The following is an 18,800-nucleotide window of genomic DNA, read 5'->3' on the forward strand; positions in this document are numbered from 1 at the left end:
AAAAATAAAAGGTTACAAGTACATTATGTGGCAGATACACACAAGGATGATTCTATTTGGTTTGATATAAAAGCAATTTACAGACTGTTTTACTAAAAGAAAATTGTGTTAGAAATTAGAACAGAGACTCGATGCAAAAGACTAAGTTTTCCCAACTGCTATTTTTTCATCAAAAAAACCTGTACAAAGTGTATTCCATTCTTCATTAATCCTGCATGCAAAAAAGAAACATATGCTTGTATGTGGATTTTTTTATATTCAGGAATATGTTGACTAAAGAAAATTGATTATTGATTTAGAATTATTGAAGCATGAGCACTGATATTAAAGAGTTAGCATCTTTAATTTGAATAATAATTTGATTTTACAATATAACTAATATGTTTCTAAATATCAATAAAGAAGAAAAGAACTAAAAACATTAAGTTAATATTTGACTAAGGAGTTCTTTGGAAACTTTCAGGTCCTCTGGAAGCTGTTGTTTTACAGCTTCTGTTTAAAAAGTTTATACTCAAGAGTATTCACAACTCAAGGTTTTGAATAAGTTTAGGGGAGGAACACTAAACAGAAATAAGCAATTATAACAAGTAAATTCCAACTAGCATAGATGTTGCGAGCATTCATCCAAAAGATACATATCTCTTTAGGAACTGCAGAAGTGCTTATCTAAACAGTCTTGAATGCTTCTCACAGAACAGTAGCAACAAAAATAACACCAGCATGTGTTTCTAAATGAGCAAGCGTATCTTTTGAAGGACTGGAATTTAGGAGTTTTTTGGGTTTGTTGTTGTTGGTTTTTTGTTGGTTTGTTTTAAAAATTTTGGTTTTGTTTTTTTCATTAGTGATAATCATGCCCTAGAAGCAAACCAGAGCAAAAGTCACTTACCTCTTACATGGACTAGAAGAGAGCCAAGGCACAAAAGAAGGATACTTCTGAATTTCCCCATCATCTTCTATGCAACGCCTTAATTGCACTGGTTGCTTTTTTCCAGGCAGTAGATGTTACAACTGCAGTGCCAAGGTTTGAGGGAGATACTTGAGTCAGTGGCTCTGCCCAACGAGTTCCCTCACCATCACACTCAAGCACTGAGGAAGAGAGAGAAGTCCCAAAAAACCTCGTGTAGTACAAGACAAGTAACAAAAGCAGAGGCTCTCACCAGGGCAGAGCCAAGGGCAGCACCCTAGGTGCCACCCACCCTCTAAGAAATCTATTTATCACCCAGGCAGGGAGCTTGGAGATCCGGGGAACTGGCGGCAGCACCCAATGAAAATGGAGCCAGTGAGCCCAAACCCGCCTTCCTCCCTGAGGGAAAGCTAACCTGTTTGACATCCTCACCTTCAAAGCAGGGCGTGGTGCTGTGGAAGCTCAAGGGCTTGTGAGAGGAGACCTGCCTGCTCTGACAGGCACTTGGAAAAAATCTCTCAGGTATTTTTCTGTCCTCAAAGCACTGCTTCCCTGCTCAGTTTTTGGCTGAGCAGTAACTGCTAGTAAAGGCAATCCTGACAGAGTCCTAGCTGCTAACTCAAGCCACCGAGCGAAAGAAGTGGAGGCCAAGAATCTGCTTTGCAGAGTCTCGGGAGATTTGGCAAAACCCCCCCTAATTATATAAACATAAAATCTGATGTCTGACTACTGAACTGAAGCTTGCTCAGCTCCCCAGAAGATGCTTATCTTCACAAGGTAAACATTGTCTGTCATGCTTTTTTCCACTCATCTAGGTATGTTTTAAAATATAAATATCCATGCATATCCTGCATGGAGAGAGATTTCAGGTAGTGCCAAGTGTGAGAACACAAATCTTTGGAAAATGAACAAAAATCATGCATCCATCCATCCATAGACATACCTTAAAACAACTGATGTGGTTTATATCCAGTTTTGCTGTAGCCTCTCTCGCCTGTTGAACCAGACTGCTGCTGTCACACTGCTGCCTGGCACCAGCAAGGAGCTGCCTTTGGCTGGGGGGTGACCTGCAGGAGCTCTTGTCAGCACTGTTTTGGCTAGGACAGCAAATACTCTGCTGCCATCAGGGGCCCATCCATAGGCTTGTGCTGTTGCTGGGTGATCCAGTCTAATATGGGGCACAGGCTGGCTCCAAATACTTTTCTGTTGAGTTACCTGGAACATAGGATACAGTGTGTGCACTGAATTCCTGTTTTATGCTAACTAGAAGCAAGCTGATGTAACAATATAAACTGGACTGATAAAACCTGTTGATATTGGATCATCAAGAAGTTTGATGTTCAAGCAGGTCAGCTTCCCACCCCCCCCATCCCCAGTTCCAAATTTGAACCAGTAGAATGGTTTCTAGTGGCCTGGTTTGCTGTATAACACAGCTTAACTATTTTTATCTAGTAGTAGAAGCTCTAAAGCTCAATTTATGTATCATCAGTCTCCTTGTCACGGCCAACTGCTCAGTCTCGGAAGAGTTAAGGACATTCAGGTTTTAGAGGCAACTTTGTCAGCCTGTGAAAGCAAGAAATACATCATGACACAAGCAATCTTGTAAATCTACTGTTTTTTTCTAGAATGACGAAAGCAGGCACCCAGGTGCTAATCATCATATCGGTGATTAATTTGCCTCAAGGGAACAAGAAAGTTAGCAAGGCTATGTACTAGAACCATGAAATCCAAACAGCTCACAAACATTCTTTTGCTTTACTTCAAAACAGTTGTTCTTGTTGTTGAAGTTGTTCTTGTAAGTGAAGTCTTCCCAAAATATTTATTTTACCTACCTGATTATACTAGTTCATTGGGATACTGAAGATTCTTAAATTAAGTTTGAAGACAGTTTGTCCCTTTGTCTAGTTCCTCTGAAGCCAGCTACTGGCTCTGTCTAGCTAAATAAAAACAGTAAGAAGACACAGGGAGGTCAAACTGAAGGATTGGACCTAGCACAGGAGTAATGATGCCTGGAATACTTATCCCACTTCTGTCCTTGGGACATTGCAGGAACTTCCTAAATTCAGTTCCCTCTGTTGAAGACTTTCAAGTGATTGCCCAAGATATCGAAGAAAAAATATTATATATTAGAACCAAATACAAGGCCTTACACTTTACCATAAATTGCAGTTTTATTACTTCGAGAATTCCATTATTAATATTTTTCAAAATTCTACCAAATATTCACCTGACAAGGTGGATAACTTGCCTAATTTTTTTACTTCTTTTTTCAAGAAAAAAACCCTATATTTAAGAAATAGCAAGTGGGTAGAGAAATGGAGCCAGTGTGTCTGTCTGTTCTCTACACCATATACTTTTAGCCCATCAGATTGCTTTTAGATGCAAGCTAAAAGAGGAGGATGGTCACAGCTCATCACAGTTGCAGCCCATCCTTCCTATGGGCAGAGCTTAGACATTGCAATCTTTGGTGCGGGTGACCTACTGCATGAGTCTAGGGGAGAAGAAAGAACTAAATTATACTCTACTAGGATAACCCACTAATACCATACAGTATTCACCTTTTGTCATGAAACTGGAAGTATTTTAATCAAAATATTGAAACATCTGGTAATATTAGATATTAAATACAAGTCACATACACAAGTGAATCATTGATACAATTTCTTGGCAATGGAAGAAGACAATTACTACACGGTAGTTTAAATGTCACTGATTGATCACAACCAGATGGAGGAACATGCATTTTAGTATTTTATCCCTGTAGTTCTTAAAGTACTTTATATGTAGGGGTTTAAAAAAAAATATGTGGTTTTGCTCCATTCAAGTCCTTTGCTTATTCCTAAAAATCTCTTAACTTTGTTTCGAATATGCCTTTTATATGTGTGTAAAAGAGCAGAAAAAATTTAGTATCTTCAGTTGAGATTTGTTTCATCATCTTGTCAAGAGAAAAACACAGGGAATAGTAGTTTAAATAGTGGTCTAAGATAAATAGCAAGGCAAATACCAAAATGCACAATTGGAATAAAAATTCAGCCCAAGGTACACTGAACACTGAGTGCACTACCAAGAGTTTTCCTTAGCATTCAAAATTTGGCACAGATATTGAAATGAGCATGAATAGGAGCTACAGTAAGGAGCTGCCTAATTTTATGCTCAAGAAATACCTGCTTTTATTTCCATAGTCCACTGAATTCACTTGGATAAGTTTAGATAAGCATCTGAAATGGACATCACATTTGAAAGTGATCAAAACATTTTTGAAGCAGTCATTTTCACTGACAGGATTAATGAAACTGCCACCTCAGCTTCCTTGAAGAAGCTAAAGTGACACGATATTCTATAAGAAGATCCTGCTTTGCTTTCATCCTCCTATTACTGAAGGTAACTTGTCTTCCTTAAAGGAAGCAGGTAAGAGAAAAAAAAAAAAAAGAGAAGTGATGAGGGTGTGCCACAGGTACAGGATAAAGCTCTTCTTTGCTTTCCATTAAACTAAGTTATCTCACCAGGAGTGAACTTCCCAGTTAGGGCCTGGAAAGGACAGTTATTTTTCAGTTTACTGCACAGTCTCACCAAAACCTGTCTGGAAATTAGAATGTTAATTCCCAAATTGGGACCTGAAAGTCACTGACCAGCCCACAGACTATGATGCGCAGAAGCTGATCAGTGGGAGATAACCATAAAAACACTTATGTAGGACGATAATTGTAACCTGATCATGTTTCTCGACCTAATGAATCTAAAAACTAATGAATCGGTATATTTACTCAATGCAAGAGCGGCTGAGCGAGGAAGGCACAAGCCCAGAGAAGAGCAAGAAAACTGGTGAAGGGTTTGGAGGGCATGTCATATGAGGAGAGGCTGAGGGAACTGCAATTGTTTAGTCTGAAGAAAAGGCTCAGGGGAGATCTTATTGCTCTCAACAAGTACCTGAAGGGAGGCTGTAGAGAGGCTGGTGTTGGTCTCTTCTTCCAAGTAACTAGCGATAAGACTAGAGGAAAGGAGTTTAAGTTGTGCCAGGGGAGGTTTAAGTTGGATATTAAGAAAAATTTCATTACTGAAAAAGTGGTGAGACATTGGCATGGGCTGCTGAGGGAGGTGGAGTTGCCATCCTCAAAGTCTTCAAGAAGCGTTTAGATGTGGCATTTCAGGATATAGTTCAGTGGTTGTGGTAGTTTGATTATGGTTGGAGTCTACGATCTTGAAGGTCTCTTCCAACCTTAATGATTCTATAAGATCAAAGTCCCAGTGGTAGAGAGGCAAGTAGCAACTTAGTAATTAAGACCCTGATAAGTGAAAAATAAGCAAACTGCTACATTTTATCCACAGAGAAGCAAGAGAAACCCATAAATTGGCTATTTCTTGCTTACTACAAAAGAACAGCCTGAAATTTCAAGCCTTCTCTTAACCTTTTTTTCCTAGGTGGCAGCAGCCAGTCTTTATTCTTTCTCAACACAAACACTATAAAGTTTGCCCATACTAGGCCTTCTATTGCTGTGCATATTTTCAGTAGGTTCTGTGTTACCAACTCCAGATGCTCTTCTTTAAAATCCATGCCTGTCCTTCATAGAGATAGATGTCTTCTCTGCCCTACACACCAGTAAGAAACTTGTGAAAGCAGCTCACAGCTTTATTGCTACTAACCAACTTCTTTCTAAATTATTTATAAGGTCTGTAAGAAATAAATCTGAATTGCTGATTGAGTAAGAAGAGACTCACCTTGAAGACTGGTTCTCTGGTATAGCACTAAAATTTTTGTGCTTCTAGAGCTACTAAGAAGAAAAATAGATAAACAATTTCTTTTTTTTTAAATTTTATTTTTAGAAAAATCACAATGTTGATAGGAGATTTTAGTAAGTAATTTTTAGGTTTGCAAAAGCTGAAGTCAAGAACCCGGTTTGCTCAAAGCTCATTTGAACTTCCTCTGCCATTCTATCTGTAACAAACACTGGTTTATTTCTGTTTTCGCTACACTTGGCATTGTTATGAGATACCTGTTTATTCATGCAGGTAAGCAGTACATTTCATTTTTTTTGTCTATACATAGGTCAAAAGTTTATATAAAAATCAATTTTCCACCCTCAAACACACAAAGGTTTTAGCACTTCCATACTAAAAGCAGAAGTGGGGCAAAAAGAGGTTTACAAATTCATTCCATAACAAGCTAAGAAACATGTACAATAAATTCTTAAATGAATTATCCTTGGCATACATTCATATCTGAATGCACAGATATATTTACATGTTTAATATCCAAATTCATAATGACTTTTCAGATGTTTAATGAAATATCATCTTTCTGTTGAGCTTGCCAGGCTGCTGAAGCACATTAGGAAGGCACATTATAAAACTGCATGAAAATTTGAAACAATTAGAATGAAAGCCAGCAGAACTGGTCAGACTATTCCTTCCAGAAAGAACTAGTTACTATTTCAGACTTAGTCCTTTAATTGTTATGAGTTGCATAGTTTTCCACGTTTCTACAGATCCTTGAAACCCTCCTGTGGCTTTCAAGAGCCACAGCAAAGCTCGTAAGTGCTTTCTGTTGAGGATGCAATCATAGGTCCTCATCCCAATGGCAATCCTTCACAAGTCCAAAAGCATTCTTCATACATATGCTGTTTATACTGTTCAATGGATGCTTATGGAATGAAGCTGGGCTGTTCTGGTCAGCTGGATTGTTCTGGTGCTATTATGTATTTTTGAACTGTAGCACTGCTTCTGTCTTTAAGTGCATATTATTAGCCTTCTGAATTTAAAGTAAGACATTATAATAAGTTTTTGGTTATGGAAGCCTGAAGATGTTAATCCCCACTCCCCAGTGCTTCACCCACATCTGTTCAGACAACTGCCAAACAACAGTCTCCCCAGATGTACAAAATCCGATTATGGTTCCAATTTGCAAATCCAACTTTTCCACATCTGACCAGCTCAATGCTTGCTAAGCAGGAAGAGCCAGAAAGGATGAAGGGTCTGTGTGCACTAGCTTGGGTGTTCTGAATCTGTACCAGACAGATGCAATGAAAAAAAACACAGTAACAAAACTGATTTTTTTGTCTCTTGGATGCTCAAAACAAGCATCTCTTCCCTGGTGGGTGACCCAGGAGGCTACACAGATTGTAGGAACAGCACCCACACCCAGATCCATTACCCACACGCTGTGAGCCACTTGCTTTCAGGTGCCCACAGCATATACCAAGTTGTTTGGCTGGTACACTCACTGCATACAGGATATTAAAAAAATGTTTGCACTGCCTGAAAGCAATGGTGTGACAAAACATTAATTGCTTATTTTTTTTAGAGAGGTAAGGAAAAGTTAAACATACTGAATGCACTCGAGACACACCCATTTGTCAAAGGAGTACAGAAAAGAATGTAAAGGCACAACATACTTCTACACTCCTGTCATTAAGGCCATATACTGGTGTGCAACAATGCTTCACAGGACTAACCATACAGAAGTACTCAGTTCTACGTCACACCCCCAGAAGTGTTTCAAACAAGAACTGTTTTCTCATGTAACTTAAGACTCCTCTTTTTTTTTTAATGCTTTTGTTGTTTCCTTTTATGTTGTTTTTTTTTTTCCAGGCAGAATGCAGGCGCTCTATCCAGTTTCAATAGTCTGTTCTTCATCATGTTTTCTTTAATTTAGTTCTCCAGAAGTGTGCGCTGAACTAAAAAGTGAGAAACAACACCAGATTAGTACACTAAGTTAGTATACACTGCAAGTTGCACATTACTATGTAACAGTATATGTGGACAACAGACTTCTTCAGTCGGCCTTTGAAACTGGGATGAATCCAGGTAAGCAGAGGCTTGATTCTGTGTTGACAGCACCCTGCATACCAAGGGATATTACATCCTAGATTTCTCACCCAGATAACCACATCCTACTACATCCGTGTAGCCATCTGCACTTGCAGTACAATCCAACACATAGTTCCAGACTTACAGATTTGCAGATGGAAAACCAGAATGGAATACGGGCCTGTGTAGCTGGTGGGAAAAGTGCTTTATTGAAAGAAAGTGCCAGCCTAGGTTATCTGCATTCCAGGAAATAAAAAATAAGCCTACATAACTTTTTAAAAACATGAACCTGTTCTGCCCTGCCATCTGACCTGATTTAATGCAAGACTGCTTCTAACTAGAAGCCATGTAGCTACATCAACACTGTATTACCAAAAGCAAAGCTAATGTCTGCTGACTCCCAGAACTTAGATCATGAGTAGCAGCACCATGTTGATCATGGTTGCACAGCTTCTTGGCTCAAGACATGCTCATGCTTGCCTGCAAAATGCAACAGAGGTATGATATCTGGGATATAACACAGCATCAATATGGAGGCAAAAGTAAGCATTTACAATAACATCCCAGGTTTGACTTTATCAGTTAAAAATAAAGTATGCATCACCTGATGCATTTCACACCTGAATCTTGGCCAAATTTTTAGCATATCTTGATTCCACTTATATGTTAATTATCTCTGGGAGAGGTCTTTGAACAATACTGCTTGCTTCACTAATATGTAACTGAACTGAGGATACCTGCCTATCTCCAGTCCTGATTTCAATAGCCAGTCACAAGAAAATCTTTGAGAATTTTATATATTTAACAGTTTAAAGGAAACATCTTTATCAAGAAAATTATGAGTCAGATGGAAGTTTTTAGCAAACTGATAAACACTTGAAAGAAACGATACATTTTTAAATTAAATTATTTTTAAAAACACAGAACTAGTGCTGCAGGTTTTAGACTAAACTCACAGAAGAATATATTGCAAATTTATACTGCTTTGAGATTTTATTATTCAGTGTTTCAGACACTCAACAAACTTCAGCAGGAGGGTGTACTGCTTCTTCCTTTGTTGGCTAGTTACAAGGGCTAAAAGGCCAGGTTTTCACCTATGTGGTTTCCTCCAGATCTATCTATGCCTTTCCTGGAAATAATCACCTGTTCCATTAGCCAAATACCGTAGACAACCATACCTGGAAGGGTGAGGTTGTTAGGGTTTTTGTTGCTTTCAAAGAGATCCTTTTGCAGCTTTTGCCACTGTAGAAACACTTGTTATTTGATGATTCTTTCATACAAGAATCATTCTCTGCTCACAACAGAGAACGCTTTAGTTAAAACAACATGCTAGTAAGTTTAGTCTTCCTTGCCTCCAGTGTAGTTTCATCTCTGCCCAAACACTATTAACATTTTTAATATTCTTGCAGAGTTCTGTATGTGTTTACAATCAAATATCTGTATTGTATCTGATTCAAATCAGACACAATATACACCAATAAAACACCTGTCAGCTAACTGCTGTTACGTATCACACTAACGGAGCAGGCTTGTGGTTTGTAACTGTCTTTAAAAATACTTTTGCAGAGAAAATTCAGTTATTTACTTTCTCCAAGCTCCTACGCTTCAAGGACCCCCCAAAGCAATAAATCAGTTTGTTCAAAGAACAAAAAAATAGAGAAGAGTGGCTATATTATTCGCCATTGATTCAGTTCTTAGTAACTTGTCATGTTAGTTACAAACATTTTCTTGAAACAAAACAAGACAGTGCAAGTAATTTTCTCTACTATGTTAGATGTCAATAAAGTGCATTTAATAGCATCCCCAGCAAAAAGTTCATCTTCCATCTAGATTCTTCTCTTACCAGGTGGCTCAGACTGTGCTCCCCGATGGCTGTCCATATTCACATTCTCCTCATCTGCTGGGAAATAAATATGTTTAGCATTCCAATTCTCCTATCTTCAAAGTTATTAACAGAGAATTTGAGAGAAAAAACAGCACTGAAGAAATTGGGCTACTGATTGTAGTTGAGTGTTGTGTTGCCTGCATGTTAATTTTAACTTGCATAAAGTATGTCACTCAGTTTCCAGACTTCCCAAATTACAAAACAGCAGTGCCTGGCTGGATTACTGCTCTATCATCTCCCTTCACCAACCAGTATTTCACCCTTAGTACACCCCAAGTTCTCTGAATCAAGATGTATCTTATTTAGGTGGAAAGGAAGTAGAGAGCAAGCAAGAGATGGCTGCAGAAGAAAGAATAATTTGGGGATGAACATCTGAGTGGTCATCAGAAACATATTATGTAGGCAAGCATCTTTTGAAGACACAACGGCAAGATTTAGAAAACTGGAAATGACGAAGTGTTTTCCAGCACGGAAACATTGTCTAATCCCCAACCTCCACTCAGTTTTCCTTGCAGAAATGTTTTCTTGCAGTCTTTCTTGCTTACTCTTTAGCAGGAAGAGCTCTTATTTTAAGAAGTGCCAAGTCTTAGGTCTGTCTGCTTCTGAAGGTCTAGATTTTGAGCAAGGCACTCTTCAGACACACTTAGCTGACTAGTAAGAGAGGTTACTCCCTGAGAACACAAATTCACTCTGCTATTAAAACTGCCTTATGCATAAAGTCTATTTCTAACCCCATATAAATACAAAAAAGAGTGTCTTTAGACAGTAGAAAATAAAACGGATTTCTAATTCTTACCGCTTTGTTTGAAACAGAGTTTCTTCTTCTGGTAAGCAATGAAACTAGATACTGCTCCAATTACAGTAGCCGCGACAGCACTTACAATTCCAGCTATTGCTCCCTGAGAAGCTGAAAAAAAAAAAAAAGAAGTTTGTACACATTTTTCAGAATCAAAAGCAATGTCAAACTTCTGTTGTCTCAAAGGGAAACCCTGTGAACACTTCTAAAGAACAATAAACTGGAATTATCACATGAAACTTTAGTAATGAAGTCTTTCTGCCTTTGTGAATAATGAAAAGTGAATCTTCTAATTTTATAATAATTGCTTTCTTAGCAACACCTATTGTTAAACAACTTAAACATGTCTGTTGTAAGTTCCACTAATAAAAAAGCTACCCTCGCAAAGCCAAATCTAAGTTACATACACACAATCACTGCACCAGCATCTCTGAGACTTTAACACTTTTGAATCATTTGCAATACAGAGATTTTAAAGAATTATGAAAGCAGAGCTTCAAAGTAAGAATTCTAGATTCCACAGAAGTTTTTAAGCTCAATCCACTACCAGCACTGACCATTCTAGCAGAATATTAGCAATACAGAAAAACCCAGAAAACAAGCTTTGGACATGCAGACACCAAATTTATGTACTTACAGTCAGCGACCTCAACATTATCTGGACTTGAGCCCTTTCGTTCTGTAAAAATGAACGAAAGTTTAATATTTTACCTGTCTAAAGAACAGTCATGGCATAATTAACAAACTGTTTGTCAAGTAATCATGCAGACTTACAAGCCATCTATTATATCCACATAGTGCCAAGCTCTCTGGCACTCCAACTTTCTGTTTTCAAAGCACAGCTCATGGAGATGCCAACTTCAGCCTTGAGTGCTCAGCAGTTTTACAAAAGGAGTGCAGCACTCCTGTGAAACGTGGTCTAATCAACTTGCCCACCACCACAGAATACGCAAGGGAGACGAAAAGCATGTAATTTCAGGGTAGCATTCAACTGTACTTCTATGAAACCTACTCTCTTTTAGTAAAATCCCAGCCTCATTTACTAAATATTTTTGCAATTCTCTTAGCAAACAGGATGGAAGTTCTGTAAATACTGTCCTTATTTGGTACTATGCAACCTGCATCACTGAAGCAGGAACCTGTGCAGATGAAAACATCACACGCGTCTCAACAGATGCTTCTTGACCCTGCTAATTTTCAAGTTACTGCCCCAAAGGAATCCTGGAAGGTGAAAGCTTCCCAAAAATTTAGCATCAGTAATCTCTGTCTGGGATAACTCTCTGAAGAAGCCAGTAACCAGCTGCGTATCTCAACATCACATCAAGATACTTAACCTAACTCTGACCTGGAAACAGTGAAATTGCAGTAATGCACGCAGGGACAACCTACCTCATCCTAAAGATGGCCATTACTGTACCTTAGTCCCACTGACCACCTCTGTACTGAGCTGCATCATAACAATTAGACATGGCAGAGTACTCAAAACAGATTTGTTTCTTATACTGCTCAGAGTGGATACAACCTGCATCACTTGGAAGTCTAAGGATCAATTCATCCTATGGCACTGATGAAATCTTTGAGAACTCAAGGTGAGCTCTCTTCTAGCACACCCCTGGCCTTCCTAACAACAAGAACTAAGAGAAACTGACAGTATGTCACAGAAGATCTGAAAGCAACACCTGGGTGGCTTTAAGAACTATACTAGTAGTGAATTTTGAAAAATAAGTACCACATCAGTTTCTCAGTTTTAAACCTTATCTTTCTTAGCATAAAGTTAAAATCTTTGAAGTTTCCTAGACCAGTTTTACTTCTTAATTATCAGAAGTTTTTGGCAGAGACAGAACACATTGCTTTTGAACTGGAAGATACGATCTTCGGTTTCAGATACCAGAATCAAAGGTGTCACAAGTTGGATTATGTTAACCAGCTTGCGAGCAAGCTTTTATCAAAAGCTCAGGTAACCCATAGGATCAATATGAAGCACAACCTACTGTCTTACCATTGCTGCCACTACCATCGGCACCTCCTTTTCGTGAACTGCCATCGTATAGATCTGAATCATCCAAGTTGCCTATAAAAAAAAAATATTAAACTGAGTACTGTCTTACATGTCCTAAGTTCAGTGAAAAGACAACTCAAGGCACCTAACGATATGGAAGTCTTATCTAGACGGTTCAGCTGAGTTGGTGGTGGCTTTAGGCTCCGCGTCATAGTCAAAATATGTTCATGTTTTAAAAGCCCTCCCTACCTCAAGTCCCTTCAGCTCAGCACCACACAGTTAGATCGCAGCACTGCTACCTCTGGACTTCCTGAACAATTGAGAGAAGCCAGTGTCCAAGGGCAGATAGTACTGCACAAGTTACAGCCTAAGGAAGCAAGAACCCATGTAAGCTACTTAAGTGCAACAGCCCAACTCTCACTATCCTCTTAAAGCAGAGAAAGGACTTGGGCAGGAAAAGCCTGTTTCTTTTCAAGGCTGAAGCTGCAAATATTTCTTAAGAAATGGGTTTCTAAGTCACAACCAACCTTTTGAACCTGTACAACACAGTAGCTGGAGGGAGAGAGTTCAACATACCACAGCACAATGGCTGCAGTATTTGCCTGACAGTGGGAAGATCCAAATGGAATTTCCTTCTCTGATTTACTTCAGGATATTGAACCAGTCCCTCTCCATTTCCACTGGACCCTACCTCATGGGGCCAGAGTTCTCTTTCTTCCCTCTGCTGCCAAACAAATCTTCAGTTTACACAAAGCCAATCTGTTTCAAGCAGCAAAACTAAAAGCATTGCATCAGGGGATGTTTAAGTTGGGTGGCAAAAGCGCTGTACTGAGGAATGCAAGGCCTGAATTTAAATATTTGCTGCAAATCAGGCAGAAGGAACAAGAACCAGAACTTGTGTTTCAGGTAAGGACTCTACCACCATATTTCTGGAAAATGACATTATCACAGCTGCAACCTTCTGAAACTGTTTTGTTCTGAGTTAGGCAGAGAGAGAAGACCCCTAAAGCCCAACAGGCAGGGAAGAACATGTATTTTAAGCCTAACTTTCAAACACAAAAGAATTTAATTTCTTAACTGGGGCCTTTAAAAGAAAAACTAAAAAAAACCCAACCAAACAAAACACAACACAGCCCTTTAACTTTGATCTTTACCTTTACATGCTTTAAGAATACAGTTCACAGGCAGTTCCTACTGATTCTTAGCAGGACTAGCAGGGATTCAGTTTGTAAAGATGAGAGGACTCAATCCAATACACAGGTGCTCCATCATAGCAGCCAAGAACAGCACTGTCCCAAGCACACCCACTGTCCCATCCACCCTCCTCCCCACACAATCATGCTTTTAAGTGAAAGTGGCCCAACAGGTTTTTTTAATGGAATTTCAAGACTGCTGCAAAGCTTACTTGCAAGAATTTTTTCTCAATCCTCAGTGTTTATTCAGTGCAACATCTGACATACATAGTAGCCTATTAACCAGGTGTAATTATTGTAAGTTTAAGTGAGACAGTAAAACCATGTAATGATTCAGGACTTCATATGAAAAGTCTTACCAGTGTCTTTAACGGGCAAATCTGGCTTGGGGTTATCTATACACAAAGAGAGATAAATAAGAAAAAAAAAAAAAAGATGAAGAGATCAAAAGCAGACTAAAATTCAGTAACTTTTAATGGGATTCAGAAAGATTAACAAATACTTCTTTTACTGTTCAGAACTTCCTGTTAGATCAGTCTTACCAGGAACTTTGGGTTTTGTAGGTGAACCTGGCTTAGGGTCATCTGTAGACAAATAAGAATAAAGTGGTCAAAGTTAGTAGTGTGAAGAGACCAAAAGCAGAGCACACAGTGACCATGAAATACCATCTTCCCCATGTCACTTTCCTTTCTTTAGCTACTACTGTATTTGTTTGGTTATTTTAGGTTAAACAGTGTACTTCAATGCAATTAACAATGTTTCTGCTACATTAGCCTGTATGTCAGACCCTTGCAGATCCTTCAGTTAGAAGGCATATAGAAGAACTGTGTTATGCAGCATTTTATTTTGCTCATCTGATTTCAAACACTGAACTTCTTTAAATTTTTCTAGCCGGTACACATTACCTGGCTGTTTCCTCTTCTAAAACTACCAGCTTTTAACCAATAATCAAGGTTGGTACCTCACTTAAAAGAACACAAAACAAAACAGCAAAAAACCCCAAGATACACACAACAGAACTAGAAATATGGTCCCCATGATAAAATTAATTTAGCTTGCCACAAAACATGAGAACAAGAGATCTTAGTAATTATCTCTGTACTTTTTGGTCACAGTCTTTTGCTACACGTATCAAATTAACACACCAGCAGTGGTTTTCTAAAACTGTGGTTTCACCAACAACTGAACCAATCCAGCAGCCCATTTCTTCTCTATGCTGCTTCTCCTTGACATTGCATGGCCTGGCCTCCTCTCTGCTCTTGAACACAAGTCAGATCAGCCTTCCTTAGGCTCTCTGCATATTGCAAGCAAAGAACCAGACACCTCCAAAGCACAGTTCTAAGCCCCCTGCCATCCTGTAAAGGACCCTCCCTCTTCACTTACCTGAATTATCTGACTAATTCAGCCAGCTGAATTCAATTAGCCAACTCTGATTTCAGAAATGGCAGCAGTTGGAAACAGACTGCATTAGGAGAGACCAAGCTTTCTATGATAAACTGTACCATGACTCTACAAAAGCTCTACAGGACTAAATCTAACAGAACAGCCAACACTGCTGCTGCCCTACAACTGTACTTTCTGCATCAGGAAAGCCATCTATACTGCAACATGTCTAGTGATGGTACTCCAACAGCTGCTGTGCATTATCTGCCTAACTGGATGCACCTTTTACTGGCTGAGTGAAAACAAGACTGCAATTTTTACTGCTGCCCATGCTGGAGAGCTGAAGCACGTTAGCAAGAGTACCTTCCCTCATATTATTTCAAAAAGATTAATGGTTCCTTGTACTACTAAAATGAATCTCTGGAATGAAAGAGTACTTCAGATGTAAAAACTACTTCTGTCAGTAACAGTTCATAGAATTAGTGCCACCTAGTGAAGACACAGCAATGAAACAAGTAGGACTTGGCTAAGAAATGAGTGAAATACAAACAGGTTTTGTGATCCAGATCCTTCAAAATTAAGGTAAATAAACATAACTAGAATTAAATTATTTTTATCTGCAGTCTATTACCTTAATCAATTCAATGCCCTTATTTCATTTGGGTATTAAAGGATGGATAGACATTGCACCGAGTACCACTGAGCTTTATCTAGGAAAATATGCTTACCAGGATGAAGAGCATCTTCCAAGTTGAACTCATCTACAAAGTAAGAAGGGAAGTTTTAAATGTAATGCAAAAATTGAACTAATTTTATCCTGTTTTTTACACAAAATGCATCTTACAATGTTACAATAAAAAATATAATGGCATGCTGATTTGACACTGGCCCACAGAAGAGCACCACAGAGTTACCAGACATTATCTTCCGTGCTGCTTTTGGCAATCATGGAGCATGCCAAGGGCCAGCTGAAGGTGAGCAAGCTCAAAAAATGCAGGTTGAAAGCCAAAAGAAGGGATTCTGACAGTGTCTTTAAGCTTGTGAAATCACAAAGTAAATTTGTCAAAACATTAGCAGAAGACTCCAAAATGCAGAAATCCTTTTGCTATTTGGGAGCTGCTTTCTTCTGTAGAAATATCACAACTCTGTGTGCCATTAAATTGAAAATATCAGGCTCTCAAGTAAGTATGTGCAATTACACTGGACTTCACAGTAAAAGGCATTACAAGCCAATTAAACCTCACCGTCATCTGATGGTGGTGGCTTCTTAGATGGAAGAGGCTTCTTTGTAGCTTCTGTCAGGAATGGTTAAAAAAAAAAAGAGAAAAGTTTAAATACTATTTAATATGCCATTCAGAAGATACACAACAGACAAATGGAAGCCTATGTCTATACAATGAAAAGCACAAGATCAAGTTTATACAGCAAGACATATTCCCCTTAAGAAGAATCCGAGTGTGCTCAAAGACAAATTTCAGTTCTATGAGGTCGATATCTTGACATACCCATAGCTGAATTGTTCCACTGAGGTTTAAACAAACCATATGTGGGGAAGGTGTCATGCTTGGTCATGCAGTGATACTCAGTAACAAACAAGTCAAAAGAGCAGCAATTATTTCCTCCACCTACCTCCCAATGCATCTTCTAAGTTGAAGTCAGAAAAATCACCTATAGAAGATTAAAGCAACAGTAAGAACACTGCTTTTTCTTACTCAAAAAACAACACTTATTACAGTCATAAATATGTCTTTGATCTATCCTGAGGTATGTTTTCTGCTTCCTGTGTCAGACCAGAAGAGTACTTTGAGTCAGATACTCTTTTCTGTTTCTTCAGACCACCGTCCACACATGCCTTCAGGAAAAAAAGGGACAGCACTAAAGAATCTCTCTATAGAAAGGATCCAGAGGGTGGGTACATATATTTCTACATTCATTATAATGCACTTAATCCTTTATTCTTGCCACTGCTATTGCATACTTTCTCAGTGCAACCCACAGCATATTCTTTCCCAGCTTTCTTTGCACTGAACCACAAAATGAGCAGGAGCAAAGGTCCACTTCACAAGAATTTACAGGACTCAGACTGAAGAAGAACCTTGGAGCACAAAGGCTGGTATGAAAGTTTTATGATTGGCTAATGGATTTAATACCTTGGCATTATAAGTTAATTTTCATGGCTTTATAGGACTTAATTTATCCCCTAACAAATGTCAACAGTATCGTGGTTATTAGCAAAGATGACCTTGAGCAGTCTCCTCAACTTCCTAAAAGACAGCTAAATGCAGCTGTCACTACTATGGGTTCTCTACTCCAGGTAGATTAAATTTCATTTTCAGCTCTCAGAAAAAGAACATTCTCTCTTGCTGTATTAGGTCAGTTGCTAGAGCTACTGCTGCTTACCCAGACAACTGCAAAAACACTAACTCAATATATTCATGACACAAACTGGTTTCACAGTATGAATATAGTAGCATGATCTCAACAGCAGAGGCTTATAGAATAAATGAACAGCTATAACAACTGCTTGGAATATTTCTTACAGCTGATTCCTCCTACCTTCACTGAAGCATGGAAAAAGAAAGAGGCATGGAAGTACACACCAGCTATTCAAGAAAAAGACATTCACATATTCTGCTACAGCCCCAAAGAGGCTGGAAGACTTTTTCTACATACTGAGTATCAGTCCAACCAGAGCAGAACTTAACCCCAGCCACAGCTACCTCAATTCAGAAGATACATGTATAAAGCATTGATGTGTCTGTCTTTTCCTCTAAGCATATAGCTACAGAAGATGGATCGGAGCTGGCTACTACAAAGTCTGAAAAGAGGAATAAAGAACAAACATCAGAAATCAAACTAACAAACAGAACGTTCTTCTGCTTACATGCATTAATAATGCCATTTATTTTTTTTTTCCAGAGAAGAGACTCAGATAAAATTTTACTTTTTTAATCTGGAAGCAAGAAATGAAAACTGAAACTAAAAAAAATCAATGGCAAGCTCATGGTTTCCTGAAAACAACCTTCAAGTTAGCCTTCACTCTGGCCAACTGAACTGCTACAGCAGAAAATGAAATCTGAAGTCTAAGCACAGCAATTCCCATACTGTAACATTTGAATGGAGTACCACCTCGTTCACAGCCAAGTATAGACGTAGCACTGCCTAGTCCATGACAGGCCCCTTCAAGGAAACAGAGGCAATTCATGGCTTTATTGAGGTGCTCAAGAAAAGTGCATTTTGAATCTCCTGGATAAAGTTGTTAGGTATAGATCTTAGAAAGCAAGAAGGTATTTTACTTGGTGCTTTTCACTTCAGGTGGAGATCATAAACTCTTTTAGATGCTTAGCTCATGGAAAACTGTTTCACAGAATGCAAAAAAAAAAAAATTGCAGGTTGCTTATCTGAAACCTACATCATCTTGTGATACAAAAACCTCAGTAAAATGAGTAGTTGCTCAGACCAAATCTCAGTTACCTCTGAAGTTACTCCTTTGTGTAAAATGCAACAAGAAACCTCCATATTAACAGGCAAGAAAGGTAAAAAAACTTAAGAGTTAATTTAAACAGGTATGTGCATAGTTCTTCCTCAAACTTGAGTTCTGGTTTGCTTCTTTTGTCAAGCCATACATCTCAGGCTAGAGTCCTCCACAGAAGAATGATTAAGACAGGACCTGCTTAAATATTGGCAAGTCTAGCTCCAAGAAGGTAGGCAGAAGGATCTGTTGAAGATGCATGATACTCAAAACACTATCAAAGAAGCAACCAGAGGATGGACCACCACCATCTGTTAACACTATCTGACTTGAGGTTAATGAACTATCACTAAGTTAATAAATT

The 18,800-nt window shown here is 38.6% G+C and overlaps 1 protein-coding gene across 3 annotated transcripts in view; it reads right to left on the reverse strand.

The window, feature by feature from the left end:
- Positions 1–5,697: 5,697 nt before the first annotated feature.
- The window catches only part of CD99 (CD99 molecule (Xg blood group)), a 34,821-nt gene continuing 21,718 nt past the window's right edge, over positions 5,698–18,800 (reverse strand). For 2 of the 3 annotated variants that reach the window (XM_051633941.1, XM_051633933.1), the window contains 10 exons: positions 16,594–16,632; positions 16,209–16,259; positions 15,693–15,725; positions 14,124–14,165; positions 13,941–13,976; positions 12,389–12,460; positions 11,027–11,068; positions 10,390–10,500; positions 9,552–9,608; positions 5,698–7,575 (listed from right to left, as the gene is read on the reverse strand). In XM_051633941.1, the coding sequence (XP_051489901.1) occupies positions 7,550–7,575; positions 9,552–9,608; positions 10,390–10,500; positions 11,027–11,068; positions 12,389–12,460; positions 13,941–13,976; positions 14,124–14,165; positions 15,693–15,725; positions 16,209–16,259; positions 16,594–16,632 (509 nt within the window). In that variant the 3' untranslated portion in view covers positions 5,698–7,549. The remainder of the gene's footprint in view (positions 7,576–9,551; positions 9,609–10,389; positions 10,501–11,026; positions 11,069–12,388; positions 12,461–13,940; positions 13,977–14,123; positions 14,166–15,692; positions 15,726–16,208; positions 16,260–16,593; positions 16,633–18,800) is intronic. The other variant, XM_051633924.1, reaches the window with a different exon arrangement.

This window comes from Apus apus, chromosome 1 (genome assembly GCF_020740795.1).
Source record: "Apus apus isolate bApuApu2 chromosome 1, bApuApu2.pri.cur, whole genome shotgun sequence".
NCBI lineage: Eukaryota > Metazoa > Chordata > Aves > Apodiformes > Apodidae > Apus > Apus apus.